The 26,668-nt window shown below is 39.8% G+C and overlaps 1 protein-coding gene across 2 annotated transcripts in view; it reads left to right on the top strand.

Moving 5' to 3' along the window:
• Window positions 1–26,668, top strand: part of LOC122794633 (RAP1 GTPase activating protein) — a 1,835,311-nt gene that overhangs the window by 747,094 nt on the left and 1,061,549 nt on the right. For both annotated transcript variants that reach the window (XM_044063215.1, XM_044063214.1), the window contains exon 4: window positions 25,156–25,194. In XM_044063215.1, the coding sequence (XP_043919150.1) occupies window positions 25,156–25,194 (39 nt within the window). The remainder of the gene's footprint in view (window positions 1–25,155; window positions 25,195–26,668) is intronic.

Raw genomic sequence — 26,668 nt, 5'->3', positions numbered from 1 at the left:
AAAATTCTTTTGCTAAAGGGGTAAGATAGAAAAAGAAAATTTAAAGGGATTAAGTAAAGAGAAAAACGGAAGGAAATGGATGAACAGGGCCTTTAGAAAGAAAACCCTGATATATGAAAGTAAACAAGACGAAATACAAGAGTAGTTATAGAAGCAACATTTTTGTAAGAAAAAGAGAAAGATATGGAGTTGCTTAATCAGATTAGTAAAGGAAGATGATAGCGTAATGAGAGAAATAAAAAATGTAAAAAGAGAAATAGAATGAACTCAGGAAAAGATTATGAACAGCGTATGTTATGCTTTGGGTATCTGTAATAAAGTCTTTATTTATACTTTGTTAGATTTATTTTCATTGTATGACTACACCAGTGTAATGTGTTTTTGTATATCTTTATGAAAATAATCCAAAAGAGATCTGAAACTAAAATGGAAAATATTATGGAAGATGGCATATATCATATAAACGGTAAGGTTGTCAAGAATTACTAAGGATAGAAAATTTGTGGATGATGTTATGAACAGAAATAATAAGTAAAATCATGGTAGGATGAAATCTTATGGGTAATAATGAAACAATATAATGTAAGTAAGAAAGACAGGAAATATGTATGTCAGCATATAATAATAATAATAAAGTAAAAATACTTGGAAATGGCTGGTTAAGCCAAGAGGTACATGTAAAGAGTGATGTAAGCAGAGATGTCCAATGAGTTGTGTACTCTTTGCATTAATTATGAATGTGATATTATGTGAAATTAATTACAAAGTGAAGGAGGTGGACCATATAACACCTGAATGGTTAAGAGTTCCAGTTGAGTTAACATATGCAGATGACATTGTAATAATTACAAAAGCAAAATTTGGATAAAAGAAGTAATAATTTGGACAAATGAGTGTTTAGAGGTGATGAAGATGACTTTAAACAAAGAGAGAAGTAAAGGTTTATGTGATGTAGTAAAGATGGGTATATATTTTACAATGAATTAAATGTCTGTGTTAGGTATAACATTTATGAATAAAGATGTAAGTAGAATTTAATGGGAAAACAATAAAAGAAATGTAACAAAACTGTCTTTTCTAGAGAACATATACATTGTCATTCAGAAAAAAGGTAAAAATAGTATACTTAGCAAATGTATTTATCTTTCCAACAATATCTGAAAAGGAATTATTGCAGATATTGTTTTATTTATATTGGGTTCTAGATTCAACCTAATAAAAAGTGGAATTGTATATGGAAATAAAGAAACAGGAGGTTTGGGGTTAATTAACCCAGTGGCCAAGGACTTAAACCTGGGGTACACTGCTACTGGTAGTTGTTTTGGAGAATATAGAGTTGCCTATCCTAATTTCCTGGGTTCTGTTTGTGAGACATTTAGCAATCCTATGAGTTACAGAGGGATTTTTATTTAGTTGGAAGAGTTTATGTATGATACCTGAGTGTGGGATGGTGTTGAACACCTTTGCAAAATCTAAATACTTGGTATGGACTAATTTGCCCTCATCTCTTGATTCAGCAACCTCCTTGAAGTCAACCAGGTTAAGTAAGCAGGATCTGACTTGAAAATCTGAACGAACTTGGGTCAAGAGTTTGTTGGTTACCTATGTCCTTATTTACAAATTCCATACTGATACTTTCCATAGGCTTAGAGGTGAGGCTGGTCAGCCATATGGGTCTATAATTATCTGAGGTCACTGTCTCCAAAGGTTTGTAGAGGAGAATGACTTGCCATTCCTCTGGCACAAAACCTGTTTGGAAGCTGATATTGAATAGCCTCTGTAGGTCTGACAAGTCCTGTTGGGATGGCCAGTAGGCAGCCTGATATGTTATCTGGTCCCATAGAAGTTGTGTTCATGACCTTGGCTAGCACTTGAGGACTTGTTCTTGGGAGACTTTAGTGTCTGTAGTTATGTTTATGTGTATGTGCTCTAGGTTTGTAGGAGGGGAGAGCTAAACATGTCTGCTAGTTGATTGGCTGTTGGGCCTGAGTATGTGATATCATTTACTATTAGCTTTGCACAGCGCTTGGCGTTGCTTCTGAAGTTTCTAACATAGTTATATAAGACTTTGTAGCTATCCTTCTCCTGGGTAGCCATTTTAACTAATATCCTGGACAGCACAGTGGTGCAGTGGTTAACATTGTTGCCTCACAGCAAGAGGCTCTCTGCTAGGATTCTTGGCTGGGGTGTCTTTTGTGGGGAATCTGCATGTCTTCCCTGCATTCTCGTGAGTTTCCTCTGGGTACTCCCATTTCTGCCGCATTCCAAAGACATGTGTTTGGGGTGTTTCTCCCTGGGCCTGTGCTGAAAATAGGCTCTGTCCTAGTTGGACTTTCCAAGTCAACAAATGTTAAATAAATATCTTGTTTTGGTTGGTTTGATCAAGGTCCAGAGTTCTCTGTTAAGTTCAATAAGAGTGTTTTTGGCATCATGAAGGTTAAATGTCTTATTGTGTGCAATGAATGCTTTGCTTTTATGCTAGAGTCTGTTGATATTTGGGTTCCACCATCAGAGTTTATTTTTAAATTTGGAGTTTTATTTACCTCAAAGGTGGGCATCAGCTCTGTGGTGCTATTTACATGTGCATAAACTTTGAATGTAAAAGATTCTGCAAAAGCATGCGGTCATTAAGTTGAAAGGGGCTTTTGAATTTAGCCATGTCAACATCATCATCATCATCAACCACCTCCTTTTTCCCATTATCTACATGGGATATCGTGTTAACTGTCGCTGTCTTTCTTGATTCAATGCCACACTCCTGCCTTCTTCAACACTCATGCCTGACTGTCGCAGATCTTCTCTCATAAAATCCATCCACCTCTTTGCTGGACGTCCTCGCTTCCTCTTACCTTCTTTTTGTCTGTCCACAAACTTATTCACCAGATTGTCTTCTTTTCTGCACATCGTCTGAATCACCACAATCTGTTCTGTTTGGTCTTTTCTGCAATTGGAGCTACTTTGGCTTCTGATCTTATGTTCTCATTTCTTCATCTGTCCCACACTGTGCACCCTACCACCCTTCTCAGGCACTGCATTTCTATTACCTCTACCTTCGTCAGCCTTTGTTGCCCAGGTTTCAGTACCATACAGTAGTACTGGTCACACCACATTTTGTACACCTTACTTTATAGCTTCTTTGGCATTCTTCTGTCATAGACTACACCTAACACTCTATGCCAGTTGGCTGCAGCCCCTCTGATTCTAGCTTCAACCTCTTCATTCAGACTTCTGTTCTTCTCAACCAGCCCTCAGAGATACTTGAAGCTATTAATGTGTTACACTACTTTCCTGTCTATCTCAGTTCTCAGCTTCTTCTGATTTACCCAGTTTGCTGCCATTACCACTGTCTTAACTATACTTAGTCTCATCCCATGTGCCTTCAGTTTTACATTCCATTCCCCTATCCTTTGCTGAAGTTCTTGTTCAGAGTCTGCCTGTAATGCCATATCATCTGCATACAGCGACTTTATTGATCTGTCCCCTCCGACCTGTTTGCTAATGTAGTCCATCACCAGTATGGACAGTAATGGGCTCAGAGCTGAACCCTGATGCACAGCCACTCCCACTGGGAACCCTCTGTGAGACGGACTGCGGTTCGTACTTGAGTCATTGTGTCCATGTACGTAGCCTGTACTAATTTCACAGATGTTTCTGGGACTTTGAATGTCTACAGTACTGCCCAAATCAGCTTTCTGAGGAAACTCTCATATGCTTTTTCCATGTCTTCGAATGACCTGTTGGGCTCTTTCCTCATCTCTAGCTTCTTCTCAACTATCTGTGTCACTGCAAACATTGGGTCAGTTGTGCTGCATCCTGATCTGAATCCGAACTGCTCATCTCCCATCTTACATTATACTACTCTGTGTATCCGTTTATTATTCACCCTCTCCAGAACGTTCATGCAATTTGATGGGAGTTTGATGCCTCTGTACTGCACACAGTTGTGGGTGACCCCTTTGTTCTTGTACACTGGCGTTAGTATGCTTATTCTCCAGTCATCTGGAATATGCCTTTCTCTACATACTGCTATGAGTACCCTCAAGAGCCACTTCTCCCCTGTGTCACCCAGCATGTTTATCATACCTGCTGTGACCTCATCTGAGCCTGCTGCTTTCCCTGACTTCATTTTCCTTGGTGCTATGTTTACTTCTTCTAGGGTAGTTTGCTCTTCTTCTGTCATTGTAGGCTATTCCTGGGACAGTACAGCTTCTGTGGGGTTTTCTTCACTCAGAAGCTTTGCCTCCAGTCACATTACATTATTTATTTATTTTGTTTGTTTACCAGGGTGGTTCACTGATTACAACAGACCATTTGCAAGCACAGCCCAGGGCAATTACATCCATCACAAACTGATTTATGAAGGTAATAGGCAGTTGTCAGTAATGATGGGGCAATTGTTACAGAATACGCATTTTAGACCAAGCTGGCTCAGAAATGGTTGGGAAATAAAGATCCATGGTGACAGTTGTTTATAGAAAAACAGTGGGAGGGAAAAAGTATTTAAATAGCAAAAAGGGATTGAGAGTAATGAGTGTGTATCCCAGCGGCAGTTGTCCAGTGCATCAACTATCTTAGATGTGAAGGGGATAATATTAGAAGGGTTAAGAACAACAATTATCCGTAATAAACTGATAACTGATACATTATCAGGACCAATGGAAGTGGGGTATTTAACTTTGGGTAGGGATTATTGGGTAAAGATTTTAGGGGTAGGGGAATAATTGAGTGGGCGAGTGTGGTAAACTTGATGCTGAATTTATCTGCTAATATATTGGTTATTTCCTCAACATCTGAGTAGGTAGCATGATTTTAAACAATCTCATAGGTTCATAGGTTCATAGACAGGTACTAGGCTATTGGCCCTAGGGCCTATATAAGCCCAGCCAAAAAGGTACCCTGGCTTTCGCCACCCAAGAAAATTATTTTCCTGTGCCCTTGTCAAGAAGAGCCACAGAGGTGATCCCCAGGGTGAATGTCCTATTTCCCATCCAATCATCAAGATTTTTCTTGAAGAGTGCTAATGAGGAGCTTTGTTTGACATAGATAGGTAGTCTGTTCCAGAGTATAGGAAGTCTCTGGGACAGGAATCTATCCCTCCAGCATGTTCTGTTTATTGTGGTGACTCAGAACATAACTGGGTATTATGTCTTATCATCCTGACATAGATGAAGAAGGATTTGTAATTACCTTTGTTGGAAGGGGGCACTGGATTTATTTCTATCTTTATACTTTCTAACAATACATTATAGAATGTTGCTTTTCTGATGTGAAAAGATTAAGATTATTGGTGTAAACTGAGAAAATAAGGGAGTGTTTGGATAATATGCATGAGTTTAGAAAAGTTGCTTTTTAGCAATTTTTTTGTGATAATTGTAGAACAGAAACACTCTCCACATAATCACTTAGGCAACAGAAAGTAGAAGGGCTGTTGCCAAATTTAGGGAGCCACTGACAACAGAATTAACCAGAAACTTTAAATGTGTATTAGTGATATTTCAGAAATGAAATTTTGTAAAAAGCAGGGAAACAGTGAAGCTGAGAAATGGCACAAATGGAAATATTTATGGCAGACTTAAGTATGTCAAGGCTAGAGGAAGATAAGGCTAAAGAATTAACAGCTACGATGGGAGGGGATGGAATAAAAATGGTGTTATTTAATCAATCAACAGGGAAGTCTTCAGGAACAAATTGCATTCCTGTGGAAGTCTACAACTTATGTGGGAGCAAAGTGATAAAGATTTGGAAAATTTTGTTTAACAATATCATAAAAGGATTGACAGAAACCAGCATCTTGGATGAAGGTTGTGGTGGCTATATTACCCACAGAGGGCAAACACCCTTCAGATGGAGTTTTATAAGGTATGATTTCTATTTTAAGCTATGTTTATAAAGTGTACTATTTAAGAGAATGACAACATTTTGCTAAAATTGATAAATATGGATCAGTGTGGTTTTATGGTTTTGTGAAGGATAAGCAAAAAGTTTGAGAACATTAATAGAAAAGTAATGATCCACGTGACGCAGAGTGTAAGGAAATCCTGCTGTTGTTGCTGGGTCTTGACGCAGAGAAGCCATTTCATAGAGGCATCTAGGATTTTATGAGTAGGGCAATGCTTACATTTGTGTTCCTGATAAAATAATATGGTTAATTAGGAGGATATATGAAGGGTTAGAAACAAGAATTAAGGTAGGAGGGTTCCTCTCTGATAAGCTGTGTTTGAACAATAGTGTTCTCGTTCATCTTTGTTATTTTTCTTTATACTTAGAGCCATTTAAAATGAAGAAAAAGGGGCTGACAAATTCAAGGAAATTACTGGCATGGAAATCAAAAAAAGTTACCTTTATTTATCGATGATATTATTTTGTCCTGGATAAATCCTGAAGAGAACATGTCAGTGTTGTGGAACATTCTGATACAATGTCAAGTCTTTTCAGGATACAAAATAAATGAAGATAAAATAAAGTCTGGAGCTGTAAGCTATGTACCCACACGTGAATTGGTTGAGAGATACTCATATATATGTGGACATGATAACATGAAGTATTTAGGAGTATGGATTAAAATGGAGTCTGTTATGGCAGCTAAGCATATGTTGGAAGAGTCTATACAAAAGATAATATGAAAACAGAGAATCTGAACACACTTGGTTATGGATATAGATAGTGAGATATAAGCAGTGTGAACGTTTCTAGTCCCTTTAGTTTTATGTACAGGTCAGGTCATATTGTTATCAGCCATAGGAGACGTTGTGGGCCATAATTATTGTAGAGTTGAAGGAAAGATTATTTGATTTGAAAGGATGCTTTAGAGCTGTGCAGTTAAGGCTCATACATAACATAAGCAGAAGGTTACAAACCAAAGTAGAAAGAAATTATTATGAAATGGGGGGGGGGGTGAATGGGATTTTGTATGAAGGCCATAAAGGAGAACTAACAACAGCTATACAGAATGTTACACTTACAATGTTGGAGAAAGCATTCTGAGAATGAAGCAACACACATATGGAGAAAGGAAATTTTACCAATAGAGATGAGAACAGTTAGGGGCACTGAAAATAGGCAAAGGGGGCTGGAATATATTGGAGAAAATGAGCAAAACAGTCGATGCATTACTAGCAAAAGAGAAAGGGAATAGAGTGGGATGAGGCCAAGTAGAAGTTTGGGCTACACGTTAGAGACTGCCTTCCCTACCAGGGATTAATAACAGAGTTTAGGCAAAGAGAAAATGGTTAAGTAAAAGACCCACTTTAGTAGAGTTTTTGTTGAGTCTAGAACAGAGGCTACTTTTAAAAAGAGATAATTAGTAGGGCATAAAAAATATTGAATCATAATTATAGGAATCGATCAGAAGAGTGTAAAATTATTAGGAAAAGAGAATGAGACAGACGTCTTCATTATGGCTCCCAAATATGCAACAAAGTGTTTGCAAATGTATTTTTATACCTCAAGCAGACTACAAAGAATTTTTCTTCATATAAATGCTGGAGTTGTGATGGGGGGGGGAGCTAACTAAGGATATTTTAGGAATGTTATGAGTTGGAAGATTTTTTTTTTAATTTTCTGTGGAGTACTTTGTCAGAAATGTTGCTGGAGCAAATGATTGTAACTTAACAAAATGACGTTTGTGCTGAACTACAAGATCTAGATGGCCTAAATATAGTAAAACATTCTTATGTTTAATGCTACTGGCTGGCCAAAAAGCAATTACTAGAAAACGGAAACCAAAACCTAAACCTATAGTAACCAAACTACTGAATATTGGAAAAGAAAAAAAAATAATTGGACGTGGGATCTTTAGAAAAGGGAAAGAGGAAATGATGTAGAAATAATGTGGATTTTATGTGAATATTGGATGCAGAGTAATGTCCATGAGTTGGAGAGTGTAATTTAAAAGAAGGGAGGACTTAAACAATTAATGTAATGTTGATGTGAATAATTGTTTAAAAAGAAAACATGTATGTAGTATGCATGAAGCTAATACAAACATTTTACAATAGTTCCTTTTCTAGAAATTGTATGTGTAGCCATGGCATTGTACAAAATGTGCGTAATTAATAAAGATGTTAAAACAAGTATTCTGCCATAAAAGTGTTTTCTTAAATTTCACTCAGTATTTGAACTGGACATTGATGGATTTCTCAGTGGAACTATAAAGGCTTAAGCTGACAACACACATATATGCAGCAGCTTTACTGATGGATCAGCAGGGAGAGGATGACTTCAGAATTCACTTTGATCACTAAGTTGTAACAAGTGTTGTTGTTCTTCTTCTTTCGGCTTTTCCCGGTTAGGGGTCGCCACAGTGGAACTCCGGTCCGCTAATGATTGTCAGTAGATTTTTACAGTGCCGAGGTGCCAGCTTGATGCCCAGCCTTCAACAAAGGCACACCCATTCTACGCATGTCTTTTGAATGCCACTCAACAGCGGGGAGGACATGCAGGCTCCACACAGAAGGCGCTCCAGCCAAGAATCAAATGGGAGAACATCTTGCTGTGAGGCAACAATGCTACCGCTGCACCACCATGGCTTACTAAGTTGTAACAAGTGTATTTTGGAGAAATCCTTAAATATGATGGCATTTTCACTAGAGGAACTACAGACTGCGAATAACAAGGTAATGGATTTGTTGGCAGATTTAATCTAATAGTGGGGAATAAAGGGTGGCATGCAAAAAGGAGTCATAATTGTGGGGACAGTATTGAGGATACTTGGACCTCAGTTAAGGAATTCTACAGATGAATACTTACATGATTATATGGGTCTGTGGTTGGTTACAAAGCAGAATAGGAGAGGTAATGCTACAGAATAACTTATCATTTACCAAAATTATTGGTATGGATGTTCCCCGAGGGTCTGTGCCTGACCCTTTATTGTTTGGGTTATTTATGTTGCTGATGTCCTTGTCTTGAAAATGAGACCAGAATTAGAAGTGTTTTATTATAGGTTTCTGCTTGTGCTATGTATAGGAGCCTTAACTGTGTAGCTCTGAAATACCCCTTCAAATTTGGTAATCCCAGTCTGCCTTGTTCCATTGGAAGAATCAGCTTAACCCACTTGACTATTGCGGTCTTCCCCCTCCCAGATAAAATCCTACAGCTCTTCATTAATTGCTATCCACAACTTCTTCTCTCAGATTTTGGATGCAGATTTTTAAGAATAGCAATAACATACAGAATATTATATTTATAAACTAGCAGAATCTACTCTGAGAACTAAGCCAACATGGAATGGAGAAAGGAGATTCTGCTGATAGGGATGACTGCAATTAGGGATGCAGACAATAGGCAAGAGGAGGCTGGAATTTATTGGAGAAAAGTGGCAAAGGAATAAAGGTATTGGGAGCAAATAACTAGAGAGGAAAAGGTAATAAAAGGGGAAGAAGCCAAGAATAGTGTTGTTTAATAACACCTGTGAATAATATTAGGTCTGACAGCTTCTTGTCTCTCTGTTGACATGGACCAGTAATAGGGGTCCTGAGATATAATCTGAAAAAGAGATAAGTTTGGCTGTTCACTTTGGTGCAAACAATCACATTTATCCATATGCTTTGGAGAGTGCTATTTTAGCAATGCCCTGTTACAGTAGGGACTTGGGCATTTTAGTGGGTAATAAATTATCCTTTGTAAAACACTTGAATATGACATTAAAAAGGTCTTAAGGAGGACTTAAAAATTTATCAAGAAATATAGTAAGGAATCCTGGTGATGACTTGTTACAAATATTTAAGGAAGTTAATAGTTCGCCACTGTGTGATGACTTGATATGAATATTTAAGGAAGTTAATAATTCGCTGTTGTGTGATGACTTGATATGAATATTGAAAGAAGTTAATAGTTCGCCATTGTGTGATGACTTGATACAAATATTTAAGGAAGTTACAAGTTCGCTGTTGCAGCACAGGTCAGTTTGTATGTGTGACATCTTGCATTGAAGAAACTGGGAACAAGGGCAGAGGTGCATTACTACCAAAAATGGCAGCTGTCAAAACACCTGCTTCACAGGGAAAGGTTAGAACACCTTAATTGTCTATTCTATTAAATAAAGATTGTTTAGGGGAAATATTATTTTGATACTAAGATGCCTGAAAGATGAGGTGCTTACAGCAACATTTGGTGCATTATTTTCATCATACAGTTTGAATATATACCTTTCACACATCTCCCCTCATCTAAAACTGATTACCTGAGGATTTTACAACATCAAGAGTGCATGGCACGTGTGTGTGTGTGTGTGTGTGTGTGTGTGTGTGTGTGTGTGTGTGTGTGTGCATGTGCATGTGTGTGTGTGTGTGTGTGTGTGTGTGTGTGTGTGTGTGTGTGTGTGTGTCCATGGCATGTGCATGCATGTGTGTTTGTGTGTGTGTGTACGTGTTCATGTGTGTGTGTGTGTGTGTGTGTGTGTGTGTGTGTGTGTGTGTGTGTGTGTGTGTGTGTGTGTGTGTGTGTGCATGTGTGTGTGTGTGTGTGTGTGTGTGTGTGTGTGTGTGTGTGTGTGTGTGTGTGTGTGTGTGTGTGTGTGTGTGTGTGTGTGTGTGTGTGTGTGTGTGTGTGTGTGTGTGTGTGTGTGTGTGTGTGTGTATGGCATGTGTGTGTGTGTGTGTGTGTGTGTGTGTGTGTGTGTGTGTGTGTGTGTGTGTTGTATAACCTAGTTACTGACTTATTTTAACTTGTTCCCTTGGGATCTTAAGGTGATTTTCTGCTTAGAATACAGACTGTGGTGAGAGATTTACCTCCAGTTTGAATAAGCACTTACATCTCTCACAGATGCCTCTGGGGGTAATAATAATGGGTTGTTCTTAAGCAGTGAACACATGTTAGATGGTCTTAAAGTGTCTAGGGCAAGCAACCAGCTCACAGAAGGAGCAGAAGCAAGCTATAATCCCATACTGATCAGTGAGAACAAAAAAAAAATGCAATTGTTTGGATATTACGGATTGCTGTACAAGTCGTGTAGACTATATCAGACAGCCAGATTAAAAGTCTACTGACCTATGCTATTTCAGCAATTAGAAGAATGATACTACCTCTATGATTGAAAGTACATATAACTTTTATTTTGATGTTAGATGTATATATTGGTAGTAGCATTGCAATAGTACATAGGCCTGGATGCACCAAAGCCTCTTAAAACAAATGGTGTAACATTAACAGGAGTTGTAGTTTTCTGATATATAAGGATCTAAGGCTTTGAAAAAATAAGGAAAGTAAAACACATTTAGATGTTGGTAGTGAAGAGCGGGTGTGTATAAAACCATCCAACAAGGGTTCTGGGAGGAGGTATGGCAGAATGCTTTGAGGATTTTGTAACCCTAATAAGACATAATGGCATGACAGAACATCTAGTTTTAAATGCTGGAAGTTTTGTGTGGAGCAGAACGTTTTGTGTGGAGCAGAACGTTTTGTGTGGAGCAGACAGGTACGATTCATATATTTTGGGAGCGTAAGAGAGCTCAGGATATATGGAGACAAACTAGAAAGGGTTGTGATAAAATTTTCAATGACATATTCAGATAAACTTGAGAGTCATTAGGGGTTGGGGTGGATATATGCTGGAAGAAAGATAAAATGTCTACAAGATTAATACTTTCCAATATGCTCGAAATACTGACTGCAAGAGAATGCAAAACCTCACGTCACGGAGATATGGGAAAAATACATACTGAATATTTGAAATGAATTTGAATAGTTGGACATCATTATAAATGGTAACCATTTGAAATGTCAGGAATTGCTACAGCAAGTCCCAAAATATGGAAAATGAAAGGCCATAAAAACAGACTTGCAATATATCAAGTCCAAAATCACCATTTTTTTGGAATGTTCCCTTTATCTTGAGATGTATGGCAATCTTTGGGTTAGTGTAAGTTGTTGTTGTGTCTTTCGACTTTTCCCGGTTAGAGGTCGCCACAGCGGAACTCCGGTCTGCTAATGATTGGCAGTTGATTTTATATGCTGAGTTGCCAGCTCTGACGCACAACCTTCAACGAAGACACGCCCATTCACGCATGCCTCCAGATAGAAGACGCTCTAGCTGAGAGTCGAACTGGACAGTGTCTTACTGTGAGGCGACAATGCTAACGCAGCACCACCACTGCGGATGTTTGGGAAATGTGGGGGGCTTACCCTCATATCAGGCGGGGTGCAGGAGAGTTTGCATCGCTACAAATAAAACAAGTTTAAAGGAAAAGAGCAGCATGTTCAGTATTCGATCTCCTACATTCTTAGTCGACATTTCGTCAGGGAGCCATTATAAACTCCGTCCTGTGTAAAAGAAGACTACAAGTCGTGTCTTAGTAACAGATTATTATTGGAATCTGACTAGGTCTTGGGAGTCATAACAAGTGTCAATGTAACGTTGCTTCATGTATTTCTTCACAATATGTCTCAATATGATTGCTAATGTCTTGGTCACAAGTAAATATGCATGAGATTATCTATAAATGTTAGAAGAGTATTTTTTGTTTTCTTCCAAAAATATTTCAATAAAAATTATTTAAAAAAAAAAAAGAAATTCTACAAGACCAATATACGTACTGTGAGAGGCATTAGTCTGGAATAATTGAATTCTAACAGCAAAGGTAGTATCCAATGTGCAGAGATTGCAAGAAATCAATACTGTGGTAACACAAATACAATACCAAGGGACCTAAAATTACACTGCAAGATAAACAGGAGTGGATGGCAGTATGCATCTCTTTTCCAAAGATTTCCCCACCCCGAGAACAAAGTGTAAAGTGAAGAGCATTCCTTACTGTCTTTACATCTAATTTGGAATGATGAATGGGAAAGCACAAATTTATACCCTACCTTGTCCCATTCCCTTATGAACAGGATGACAAATGAAGTGGGTGTACCAATGAAATTGCAGTGCCTACCCTAAATAAGGCTTAACTAGTCTGTCACGTAGTAGCAACCTATGAACCTATAATGAGAAAACAAGGTGGACATTGCAGGAAGATAATGGATAACCCAGGGGGTGCTGGGAAGTCCAACATTACAGCCTGATGTCCTCCACACTTGTGGAATGTACATAATTTCCATGTAATGCCCATCATGGATGGTATTATTGCATTTGAAAATGAGCTTTCTTTTAAGTTGGATTTCATTTGCTTTATTTTTACTATATATTATTATTATTTTTTATTTTTGATGTAAACTTGTTCGTCCACCACAGGTTCATAGGAGGATACCAGGCTAATGGCCCTAGGGCCTTTACAAGCCCAGCCATGTTATACCCATGTTCCCTAACTGACCTTGGTTAGGGCCTTTACAAGCCCAGCCATGTTATACCCATGTTCCCTAACTGACCTTGGTTAAGGCCTTTACAAGCCCAGCCATGTTATACCCATGTTCCCTAACTGACCTTGGTTAGGGCCTTTACAAGCCCAGCCATGTTATACCCATGTTCCCTAACTGACTTTGGTTGGGGCCTTTACAAGCCCAGCCATGTTATACCCATGTTCCCTAACTGACCTTGGTTAGGGCCTTTATAAGCCCAGCCATGTTATACCCATGTTCCCTAACTGACCTTGGTTAGGGCCTGTACAAGCCCAGCCATGTTATACCCATGTTCCCTAACTGACCTTGGTTAGGGCCTTTACAAGCCCAGCCATGTTATACCCATGTTCCCTAACTGACCTTGGTTAGGGCCTTTACAAGCCCAGCCATGTTATACCCATGTTCCCTAACTGACCTTGGTTAGGGCCTTTACAAGCCCAGCCATGTTATACCCATGTTCCCTAACTGACCTTGGTTAAGGCCTTTACAAGCCCAGCCACGTTATACCCATGTTCCCTAACTGACCTTGGTTAGGGCCTTTACAAGCCCAGCCATGTTATACCCATGTTTCCTAACTGACCTTGGTTAGGGCCTTTATAACCCAGCCATGTTATACCCATGTTCCCTAACTGACTTTGGTTAGGGCCTTTACAAGCCCAACCATGTTATACCTGTGTTCCTGAATTGACCTTGGTTAGATTGTTGTTATTTGCAGAGCGAGTTTATGATCAGAACCAACTGCCCATGCCCATGAGGGACATACGTGCCATCCCCAGGGTCTCATTCAGTTGTCTAGATTGCATTTGAATAGGGTTATTGAGGAGCTCTGCTTCATGTGAATTGGAGTTTATTCCAGAGGAGCAGCAATCCCTGGGAGATAAATCTCTCTCCACCATGTTCTATTAATGTCACAGGCTAGGGTGAGATCCCGCGAGTGAGTCACTCTTGTCCTATTGGATCTGCAGATGTGCAGCATTTCCATTAGGACAGGGTCAGAGACCACTCTGTAGGCTAGGCACAGGTCACCGCTCAGCAGCCTGTAGGATACAAAGTATGGTGACAAGGCTTTCAGTCTTTCCATGTAGGTTATGTTTTGGAAGCCCTGAGTTTTCTTGGTTAGAAACCTCTGTGGTCTCTCCAGCTGCTGCAGGTGTCTGGTGAGATACATGGAAAAGGAGTGTTATACTGGTCTGATGAGGGTCATGTACAGAGGAGTTATAACATCCTTAGTCTTGGATGCAATGCCCTTACTTATGAGATGTGCAACATAGAAACCTTTCCATACCACTGTGGACACATGCTGATTGAGGTTTAGATTGCTGTCAACCTGGGTTTGAGCTTAGGGGGGTGCTGTCAGTATTGTAATTTGCAGGAACTTCATCTTTTCCAAAGTGGATAATAATGCACTTTTTTACATTTAGTTTTAGTCATTGGCTTTGGCACCAGTCATCTGTCTGTGTTAGCCCCTTTTGTAATATGTTAGCATCATTTGGGGACTCAGTTATTGCACCCAGTTTACAATCATCAGCAAACTTGCTAAGCCACAGGCCATCTACTTTCACCTGGATTTCGAGAAATAGATTCCAACCAGTAGACGGCCCAACACAGCTCCTGGTGGTACGCCACTGGTAACTGGTACAGGTAGAATCCCCAATCTTGAGAGTATGTGTTCTGTTGGTGAGGCACTTGGCTACCATTCTAGTGACATATGGGTTAGGCCACAGCTGGGAGAGTTTCTCAATGATACCTGAGTGGGAGATGGTGTTAAAAGCCTTGGCTAAATCAAGATATGCAGTATGAACTGTTATACCTTCATCCAGGGCTTTGGTGACATTATTGAAGAAGTCTGACAGAATCAATAAGCATGATGTACCCTTAACAAAGCCAAACTGGGTCAGGTCAAGAGTCACATATTTCCTTGTTGATAAGGCCCAAGATGATTCTTTCCATAGCCTTGCAGATAGGGCTAGTTAGGCTTATGGCTCTATATTTTCCAGGATCGAGTGATAGATCCCCTTTGTGCAAGGGGATTACTGTTGCTGTTCTCCACTCTGCTGGAACAAAGCCAGTGGTCAGACTGAGGTTAAACAGTCTGCCAAGTGGCTCCACTAGGTCTTGTTTTAGATTATTAAGTAAGCAACCTGGGATATTATCTGGTCCCATAGAGGCTGTGTTTTTTGGCCTTGGAGAGCACAGATATGACCTGCTCTTTGGAGATACTAGGTAGAGGACTGATGTTAGGTATGCTTTTGGGTATAGCTGCTGGGGACCGGGAGGTGAAGTTTGCACCAAATATGTGAGCTAGCAGATTGGTTAGTTTCCTCAGGTTCAATATGAGAGGTGCTGTCCACTATAAGTTTGGCAAAAGTTTTGTGTTCCCTTTTAGATTTTGGATGTAGCTAAAGAATGTCTTCTGATTATCTGTAGCTAGGGATACTGATTTAGCTTCCTAACTAGCTTTAGAGGACTTTGTAAGATATCTGATTTGCTTGTTCAGGCTGTGGAGGATGTTCTTCTTCTTCTGAGCAAGTTCCCTCTTGTTCTTGGACATCAGTTTCTTCCTTTTGTTTTATAACCTATTTATGCTTGAGGTCCAGCAGGGTGGCCTGTTTTTTCAGGAGGACCTGGTTTTGATCCAGTCAGGTACAGCCAAGTCTATACAGTTATTTAGCTGGTTATACAGGGCATTTATGTACTCCTCTGCAAAGGAGTTATTGTTGGCTGTGTTAGCAGAAGATTTGAAACTTTTGATATCATCACCTAGTAGGCTGAAATTTGCTTTGGAGAAATGTTTCAGTTTTTTTGCTTCTGTGGGGGAGTCAGGTCCGCTCATTACTTCAAATAAGACAGATTTATGGCCTGACCTTACCATGGAGGGCAACGCACAGGGGTAGTGAGTGCCCCCCCCATGTTGGTGAGTACTAAGTCAAGGACATTTGAGCCCCTTGTGGGGGTGCAGACTAGCTGTTCCAGGACATTTGCACTGATGAAGTCCAAGAACAGGGGGAGCATGTTTATGCTCATGGATGTCACCCAATTGATGGAAGAATAGTTGAAATCACCCATGACCTAAGTGTTTGGCTCTGTAGCGAGTGACTCTAGAAAGTCCAGGTAGGTGGGGTGCTTCTCCTGGTTCATGGTGGGGGTCCTGTCGCTAGCAATGATGTGGTAGGATGTTTTACCTATAATTAGTTAGACATGGAGTAGCTCAAGAGAGTCATACTGTTTAACCAGTCATTAGGTGTATTTGGCTTTAATGAAGATGGATACACCTCCACCTTTGATTCTTTCACACTCATTTTGGGGGATGAATGTGTGGAAGGCATTGTAGCTTTGCATGACTGAGGTGTTGTCTGCTGCTTTGAGCCATGTCTCAGTGACTGCAGAGACATCAGCATCTTCCAAGGTGAGGACTGCTTCCAGGGAGTGCAGTTTACAGTTTAAGCTCCTAGCATTAAGCAGCATAACCTTGAGTTTGTCTTGAGTTGATTTTTTTTACATTGGAAATGTTGTTGTTTTGAAATTGCCTAAAAAGGCATTATGAGAGAGGCAAGTGCCTTTACCAGTATCTGAAAGCCTAGAGGAGACAGGTGAAAACCGTCTCTGGCAAAGCAGTGCGGTCTGTCAACCATGTCTTCCCAGACTGACAGATGCTTGATACCCATGGACTGACACCAGAAGCTAAGCCAATTGTTGAAGTCAATCATTTTTTGTCTATATTGTTGTATCAGCCTGGATGAATATAGAATGCTGCTTAGGGCTAGGGACATACCTGCCTAGGACACAATCTTGAGAGTTCACTTATGTGTCTCTTCATATAGTCCAAATAGTTGCGTCTCAAGTCATTCACTCCAACATGGACTATGACAGTCATAACCGTACTTGTTGAGTGACTTGAGTGCATATGTGATTTCATGGATCCTGGCACCTGACAGACAGCTAACCATTACCTTCTCCTTGTCCAACCTGGTGAGGGGGACAACTGTGTATCTTACTGTAGAGTCACCTATGACTATGACATTTGGTTTTGAGGTGTTTTGCCTTATGAACTTATTTGCTGAGACACTGGTGTATGTGTGTTATGTGTAGTGGATTCTATTTTTGCATAGCAGTGTGTGCAAGTAGTCTGCGGTTGGGAGATCTCTGATCTTTTGGTAGGCTTCTATTGAGTATCTCTGCATATGTGGGTTTATGTGTTGTGACCTTGTTTTGTGTGCAAAGTGATGTGTGTGCTGACAACCTGTTTGAAGTCTAGTTTGTAGTTACATCAGAGAACTGATTTCAAATTCATAGTGTAATTATATCTGTCACATATTGTATTTGTTTGTTTTAGGACTAAGTGGTTGTCAGTATATATGCGGCAATAACTACATTGCCTCAGGATGCCCATGTCAATAAGGCGGGCCGGAGAAATGGTTGGAAATGGACTGTCCATTATGGCAGGTTTTTACTGTAACTACTATTGGGGAGTGGACTAGTTACACCAGATTTTGCTCTGGGATTAACAGAGGGGCTTATTCTACTGAAGGTGAGGTGTGAAAACTATGGCAACACTTCTCAGAGTGCAACTGAGTTTCCCTCAGTGCAGCACAGACACTTGGGAGGGTTCAGTAACAGATGTCTAGGAGAAAATTGTCTTTCAAGGTGTTTACATCTATGCAGGGCACCACTAAACCTCGCTGGGTGAGGCACAGCTACACGCAAATGTGAGGCTTAAGTATAGGTGACATTAAACACTTTTAAGCTAAACTACCAACGGGAAGGCACACAGTTAGCTTTCCTCTAGTAATCTCCAACTCAGATGAGACTCAGACTACATACTTCTGCCACAAGGGTGCAGGCAGGGCCCTCCTAATGTAAGATGGCTGGAACAGTGCTTGAGTTAAACAATATAGAGTAAATTCAGCAGATCTGAATCTAGTCTATTCTATACTAGCTACTTAAAGCAATAGAACAGCTTTTTTAAAGGGCAGAAAAATACAGTAAAAATCAGCAAAATTATAAAATATAGTCTACGAAGTGCAAAGGGAACTCACAAAGTATTTATTTTCTTGACTTTAGCAGTGGATACTTTGGATTTCAGTAGAATCTCTTCAGACCTCTGGCAAAAGTCACCAAACATTGAGCAGAAAGAGGGTAAACCTGCACAAATGCGAGGCTTAAATACAGGTGAAATTAAACACTTTTAAGCTAAACTACCAATGGGGAAGCACTCAGTGAGCTTTCCACCCGTAATCTTCAACTCAGATGAGGCTTGGTATACACATTTCTACCACAATGATGCAGGCAGGGCCCTTCTAATCTAAGATGGCTGGAATAGTGCTAAACAGTAAAAATACAATCTAGATTCAGCAGAATTGAATCTAGTCTATGCTATGTACCAGCTATTAAGCCAACAGTACAGCCTTCTTAAAGTGCAGACAAATACACTAAAATCAGCAAAATTATAAAATCTAGCCTGCAAAGTGCAAAGAAAACTCAAAAAGTACTTTTTTTTGTTTTAGCAATGGATGTTTTGGATTTCGTCAGCATCTCTCCAGACCTCTGGCAAAAGTTGCCAAACATTGAGCAGCTCTGGTTAGATGATGTGCATTGGTACTGGCCTCTGCACAAACTGGCAGTTCTTTGAGCAGCTGTGAATAGTGGGAGACTATGGAGAGCATTTCCTACACAGGATTTCAAACTGGAGAGGTTTGCTTATATACAAGGCAAAGATAACTGCATTTGCACATTGCACAAATGCAAGGCTTTTATACCATTAGGATGACAGACGTTTAAACAGATAATCCCTCAAGCCAATCAGATACAAACATAATCAACTTTAAACCAGCAGTTCCCCACTTGGATGAACTGAATTCAGCTTACTTCCACCAGAGTGCAAAAGACCACTCCTAATATAAAACTAACTGGTTTTCATCTCAAGCGCAGTAACAAATGCTTTACAGAATTCCAGCAGTATCAGGAATCCTTGGAAATAAATTCACTAAACCTGAGAAATGTTCAAGAAAATGCAGAAAAAAGTGCATAATGTTAGGGAATATTTTGGCATACTCAGGAGAACTTTGACAAACTCAGAACAGCTTTTTCTGTACCAAAGGAGTACAGTAACAAATAGATGGTGTTTCTTTAACAAGTGCAGGCTAAAAAACAGTGATAAATTCAACAATGTCAATAAATGCAGTGCACACTACTGTCAAATACTACTGAGACAGTAAGAGCAACTGCAAAAAAAAAAAAATACTTTTATCAGCTTTTTAGGTCCAGATGGTTTTAATAGCAATCCAAGTCTTGTAGTCACATGTGTCCAAGCCAGGCACAGGGAAGCTCTGAATAAATGAGCTAAATGTTTGAAAGTTAGTGTGAGATAAGTAATTGTTGTTGGTGGAAGTATTTTATATTTAAAATATTAAAGTTTTGTAAGTATTTCCTAACATCTGCTCAGCAGACACACACACTCTCTCTGTCTTCCACTCTCACACATATGCATATAGACGCAGAGCCACAGACACAGAGAATCACAAATACAGAGATGTTCAGACACACACACACACACACACACACACACACACACACACACGCAGAGATACACAGGCTCATAAATGTATGCATAAACTTTGAAAAACAGACATACATATACACACAGATAAACACGTGTTGTGGAGGCAGTCACAAAAAACACAAGCACACACATACACATGCTTGACTACATGTGCAGCTGCCTCGTATTGATTCCGCTCTTCGGAATGCAGGATGACCTTGATTCTGCTCTTCGGAATGCAGGATGACCTTGATTCTGCTCTTCAGAATGCAGGGTGACCTTGATTCTGCTCTTTGGAATGCAGGGTGACCTTGATTCTGCTCTTCGGAATGCAGGGTGCTTGATTCTGCTCTTTGGAATGCAGTGTGACCTTGATTCTGTTCTTCGGAATGCAGGGTGACCTTGATTCTGTCCTTCGAAATGCAGGGTGATTTTGATTCTGCTCTTCGGAATGCGGGGTGACCTTGATTCTGCCCTTCAGAATGCAGGGTGACCTTGATTCTGCTCTTCAGAATGCAGGGTGACCTTGATTCTGCTCTTCGGAATGCAGGGTGACCTTGATTCTGCTCTTCGGAATGCAGGGTGACCTTGATTCTGCTCTTCAGAATGCAGGGTGACCTTGATTTTGCTCTTCGGAATGCAGGGTGACCACTTGCCATTTCTTAGTTTGCAAACTGATTTTCTTAGCTGTAGCAGAAAATAGAAATGATGACATTTTACTTTGTTATAAAATGAAAGCTGTATATGATGTGGTATGAGTTACAGTTTATAAAAAGTCTAAGTAAATACATTTAACATCTACAGCACACTATGAGAAACAGATTGAAAACATAATCAGAATCTAAAAGATACTTAACCACAATAATATTATGTTGGCTTCCAGATTAAAAATGTAAATCAAAGCAGCAAGTGTGATGAAATCAGTAACAACCGTTATTGTACCACTGATATTAGCAACTTGTACTTATGCATGCATCAGTAAAATAAATAGAGTCATTTCTATTACAGCAGAATACCACAATAAAGCACACCATTTTAAAGCTTCACCACTATCGGTAATGAACAGTTTATAAAAGAGTACTCTTATAAGGCAACAATTCATGTATGGAAAATGTCTTCCTTTTTCTTTTTTTATTCTTTTAGCACGATTCTTGCTCTGTTCTTAAATGTATCAGTCAAGTGAATATATTTGTTCACTAATCTTTTAACTGTGCTTATTGAATGTAAACTTACTGGCCCCAATTCAGAAAGGTTACCAGTAAGTGCAATAAACATTTATGATTGTGACACAGCCCTACCACAGTGCTGTGCCACAAGGATGTGCAACACCATGGTGATCTGTCTCTGTAGCCATGATAAACTCTAACAAGGCATTCTGGGGGAGAAGCATATGCTAATTAGATACATGCTTTCTGCATATGTGAGTGTGTCTGCCTGGGAGGTGGAAGTATGGGGGTAACTGAAGGGTAGGTTAGGTGTGCATGTGTGTGCATGTGTGCGCGCATGCGTGCATTGGTGTGTGTGTGTGTGTGTGTGTGTGTGTGTGTGTGTGTGTGTGTGTGTGTGTGTGTGTGTGTGTGTATGTGTGTGTGTGTGTGTGTGTGTGTGTGTGTGTGTGTGTGTGTGTGTGTGTGTGTGTGTGTGTGTGTGTGTGTGTGTTTGCGATGGGTGTCCAGCATACTTCCACATACCCCTAGATTAATGATCAAAGCCTGCAACATTGGTTCAGGGGGTCCACTAGTCATCACAGATAACTCAAAAAACATAGGATGGGGGCCCACTAGCAACCAGGAATACCTTTAAAGATGTGGGATGTCAGGGAAGAGCAGCTACCAGGAATAACATTATCCTTTTGCATTAGTGACTTGAAATTATGACATGGGTCAGGAGAAACAGCTAAACACCAGGGACACTGTATACAGTGTGCATTAAAGTCCCTTTAAAAACAAAATTGTGTGAGAAACCAGTACGGACCAGCGATGCTATAAGTAATGTCCCTTAAATGCATTCCAACCCTGTACCTTTCCATCTCCAAGGAATATCTTAGCCCTCTGAACCACCCTAGACATCTAGGATGTAGTGTAAGCAATAAATAAGACTGAAAAAAATATGCAAGCTACAAAGGGGGAAAAGGTTTCAAACCTTTCACATTTGCCATAGGCATCATCAGCATTATCATATTCTGCTAACTGCTAAGTTAAATGCAGCAGGGATTTTTTAACATATAATGAGATCATACAATGCCTGCAACAGTTTCTGACATATTTTATGCTCAACTTCTGAAAGACTTGCTTGTCTACAATCATCTGCATTAGAAGCTGAAGTTAAGTGAAACTTGCAGTAGTGTATTTTCGTCTTCTGTTAAGTACAAACTTGCAGTTTTAAAAGTACTGTACTTCATTTTTACTGTTTCCTAATTGTGTGTTTCATTGAATAGTGTGCTGTGTGTCTCTCTGCAGTTAGTTCCCCATCCACCCTCCCTGTTCTTGTCTTGGAGTTAGTGTTGGTGGCTCTGGAATTGCCCACCCCTCCTGTAAGTCTGTATTTGAACACTCCTCCTGGGTCCATCTCATTTGCTCACTTAACCAAGTACAGTGAGATCATATTCTGAGTCCAGTGTTCACTCTACTTAATTCAGAGAGAAGATTTGAGAAGGCCAGCCCACTTAGGTTCTTTCTTCCTCTCTCCCTGCACTTAAAAAAAATGCACTTTATTCATCTGCTTTTACTGTATGTGTGTTTCCTACTTTATTTTGCTTTTCTTAAAAGTACTCAGTTTTATTTATTCTGCTGCATTTATTACTGCTTGGTAGTAGCCTGATTAAATTGTAACTGTTATTCTAAGTCTTTTGGTTTAAGCACTTGGGCTTCTTACAGGTTGTTTTACATTAAGAAGTTTTGTGGTCTGCACTGTTGTGGCAGGACAGGTAGCTGACATCCTTCCAAACTGGGAATTGCTGATTGAAGGTTCAGTGTCTGCTATTCTAAAAGTGTATTAGTTCTGGTTTAAGCACTTGGGCTTCAGGTCAGTTATTCTACATTAAGAGGGTTTGTGGTCTGCACTCTTGTGGGAGGAGAGGCTGGATTCTGCCCTTCTGAGCTGGGAATTTCTGGTCACAGGCTTATTGTGCCTGCTTATTTGAACTGTTTCTTTCTGAAATTGGTGCGCTTTGTTGCTGTAGCATAGACCAAATTCAGGCTTGCTGAATCTAGCTTTGTTTGTATAACTTGAGCACTGATCCAGGCCATCTTTTTTGGAGAAGGTTCCCCTGCACCCTAGTAGCAGGAGTGTGCAGTTAGAACTTGTCTGATTGAAGACTGCTGGAACAGGGCTCAGTTTTGAGCTTTTTTTCTGGTTAATTGGGTAACTTGTTTAAATCAGTTTGTTTGTTTTCTATTGTTTTATATATATATATATATATATATATATATATATATAAATGCCCTTTATTCATCTGCTTTTACTGTATTTGTGTTTCTTCCTACTTTATTACTAGGGGCATTAACTACAACTCTGATCTGCGATATATAACAATAAGTATCCTTTTCTGTGCATTTAAAGTGTTTTTTTTTTTATTGCATCTGCTTTATTTTCTGAAAGAAAAATACTTGTTTCCCACCTTTTTAAGCTAGTATAGTCCAGTTTTCAGGTTAGTGCTGAATTCAGGGCTGTGTTACAAATCTATGTATTTGCCCATACCTTACTTAGATAGAAGTAAATTTCTCTTTTCACCTGTGAGAAAGGGAAGCTTTGAGCAGCCTATCTGTCCCTGGAGGAGTGGTTTCAGCCCAGAAATTAGTACCTTACAAGACACCTGCAACAGCTGGAAAGACCACAGAAATACCTCACCAAGAGGATCACTGGCCTCAAACAGATGCCAAATGCAGCTCATCTGAAGAAACTCCAACTGTGCTTGGTTGCATACTGCCTACTCGGAGGTGATCTCTGCCTGATATACAAGGCCATGTCCAACCCAGAATTGATGGACATGCTCCACCTAAAGAAAAGCTTATCCCCTCAAGCCACACACTCTAGGGATATAAACCTCACCACAACACTAAATAGGACATGCTGGAGGGATAGATTCCTGTCCCAGAGACTTCCCATGCTTTGGAACAAGATCCCAATCTACATTAGGCAGAGCTCCTTGCTAACACTCTTCAAAAGAAACCTTGAAAAGTGGATGGGAAACAGAAAGTTTACCTCGGGGATCACTTCAGTGGCTCTGCTGGACAGAGGCACAGGGAACTAATCTAAGGGGGCGGTGAAGGCCAACACATTCTGGCTAGGCTTATAAATGACTTTGGGCAGATAGCCTAGTACCTACCTATGAACTTATATGAGGGAGATGGACAGTGAACATTAAGCATACCTCCCCTCCTCATAGTGCAAGAAGTCAATAAAAAACCAAAAGTAATGGTGGGACAAAATCAGGGATGGATTTTAATTATTCTTCCTACAAACTTAGCAAATCAGTAGTATAGCAGCGTTTGCACTGTCATAAATTTACTGAAGGATGTGTAATGTGAAACTGTAATGAATGGCATTAATGACTGACTGTAATCATCCATGATCTACCAGGACAGGAAAAAGGAGACATCAAGGATGTTCTGACAGCACTTGGACAAGTCTGGGGTATCTGGTATGTAGTGTGTGTGTGTATGTATGTTTGAGTGTGTGCTTTGGGTGTGGGAGAATGAAGGGGAGGTTGCCTTTGCTAACATGAAGCATCATGCACCACTGATAACTACTGCAGAAAAGTGCTGATCTGCACCCGTAGTGATTCAGAGACATGCAAATTAGATGATGATGAGGTCTTTCCTCATTGTATCTGATGTGTGATGGAATCACAAAATGCCAGACTGTCTAAACAGTGCCTTTTGCACAGCCTTTTTTCAGAGTCTACAGGGTTGTTCTTTCACTACACTTTACTAGTGTGCAGCATCACCATTCTTGTGCCGTATCTTTGTGCACTACTGTTTATCAGTTTGACTGTAGCCGTACTGTTCTGTTATTTATTTGTGTATACTTCATTGTCTGTTTATTGTTTTAATTTAATGTAAGTATACTGTTGTTTTGTTATGTTATTTTGCCAGGACAAGTGAATTATCACCACAATGGAGATTCATGTTCAATAAAACAAATAAATGTACAATAATGCTGCATAGTTTCATTTTAAAGTGTAAATAAATATGCCATAACCATTTTAACATATACAGTACCTTTTCATGTGTTGCAGAATATTTATTTACATCTTCTGTGGCAAATTCTGTGTGACAGATTTAAAAATATACAGAAATCCTGTTTTGACTGAAGCTTCTTTGTTTTGTTTTGTACAGAGAGAAGAAGATTATATCCCATATCCCAGTGTACATGAGGTAAGTCCCAAGAAATATGTTTTTTTTTCTGGAAGACTTTGACATCAGTGGCTATAATCCTGCCATAGGATAATACAAAATGAAGTATGAACCAGTTCATGGCATTTTCAGGACCTTATGTTGATAGGTGTGAACTGAGCAACTCTAGAGGCAGATAGTGGCAGCGGCTGACAGCATCCATGGCACCATGTCAGGCAGTCCAAGCACTAAGTAAGAATTCTTCGAAGCAGTGGTAGCAAGTATCAAATATTCAGTAAATCAGGAAAACAACTGCCAACTTACTATCTTCCCTGTCTAAACTTCCTTTGCTGGAGGTACATGGGATATATGTAAATGACCACTGTGGGACATATCCTCACTTCATCTACATGGCCTCTGAATGTCCATCACTTTTTACTTTTTAAGTTTTTATGGGTACAGGCAAGCCAATAAAGCAAAACTCCACTAGTTATAGGCATACACGCAGTGGCACAGCGGTAGCATTGTTGCCTCACAGCAAGAGGTTCTCCAGTTCGATTGTTGGCTGGGGTGCCTTCTGTGTGGAGTCTGCATGTCCTCCCTGTGTTCGTGTGGTTCCTCAGGGAGCTCCAAGTTCCTCCCATGTTACAAAGACATGCGTCTGGAGTATTACTCCCCGGGCCACCACTGAAAATTGGCTTCAGTCCAAGTCGAACTTTCCCGGTAAACAAATGTTAAATAAAATAAAATAAATTAATAAATATGTGTCGGCCTTTTTAACCACATGACCACATTCAACCAAAAGATAAAAAGCTCATACAGAAACACCATACAGTGAAAATGGCAAGGAAGACCCAGTCAAGCTAATGTTTTGACTTTGTAATACTCTAGGCATCCTGTAGTGTCATCAAATGAGATATAGGCAAGGTGACCAATGAGATATATGCCAGGTGTCTGACAGCTGGCACAGAGGTAAGGGTTAAAAGCTTCATTCCTGTGCCATAGGCTTTGACTCCCTTAGCCCTCATTTGCATCCTGTGTGGCCTTGAGGAAGTCACTTAACCAGACATTGCTCCTGGTTTACCGACTAAGTTAACAATTGTTGTTTTTGTTGTTATTATTATTATTATTATTATTAAATGCAAGTAGGTTCTTCGATTCATAGGTAAGTAGTGGGCTAGCTGCCCTCAAGAGACATTTTACGCCTAGCCAATTTGTTTGGGTGAGAATCAAACCCTGTACCTCTTGTCTGTGAGATAAACACCTTTACCAGAGACGTGCACCTTCACTACTTCTTGCAGGTTTTACAGAATGGTTTGCCTTTGAGACATTTTAACCCTTTGGTTTACAAGTATTAAAATGTAACACATCCATTCAACAAGTTATACTGTAACAGCAAATCTCTAAGCATTTGCCATCTGCTGAAGGCTGACCCCCTCGTTGATGTGCATACAGCAGTGCTGTTACCTATTATCAAAGAACATCTTGTGGTTACTGTTTTTCCATCCTCTCTTCA

Source organism: Protopterus annectens, chromosome 2.part1, assembly GCF_019279795.1.
Source record: "Protopterus annectens isolate FY-2018-M chromosome 2.part1, PAN1.0, whole genome shotgun sequence".
NCBI lineage: Eukaryota > Metazoa > Chordata > Ceratodontiformes > Protopteridae > Protopterus > Protopterus annectens.
This window is presented reverse-complemented; position numbering and strand designations above follow the sequence as displayed.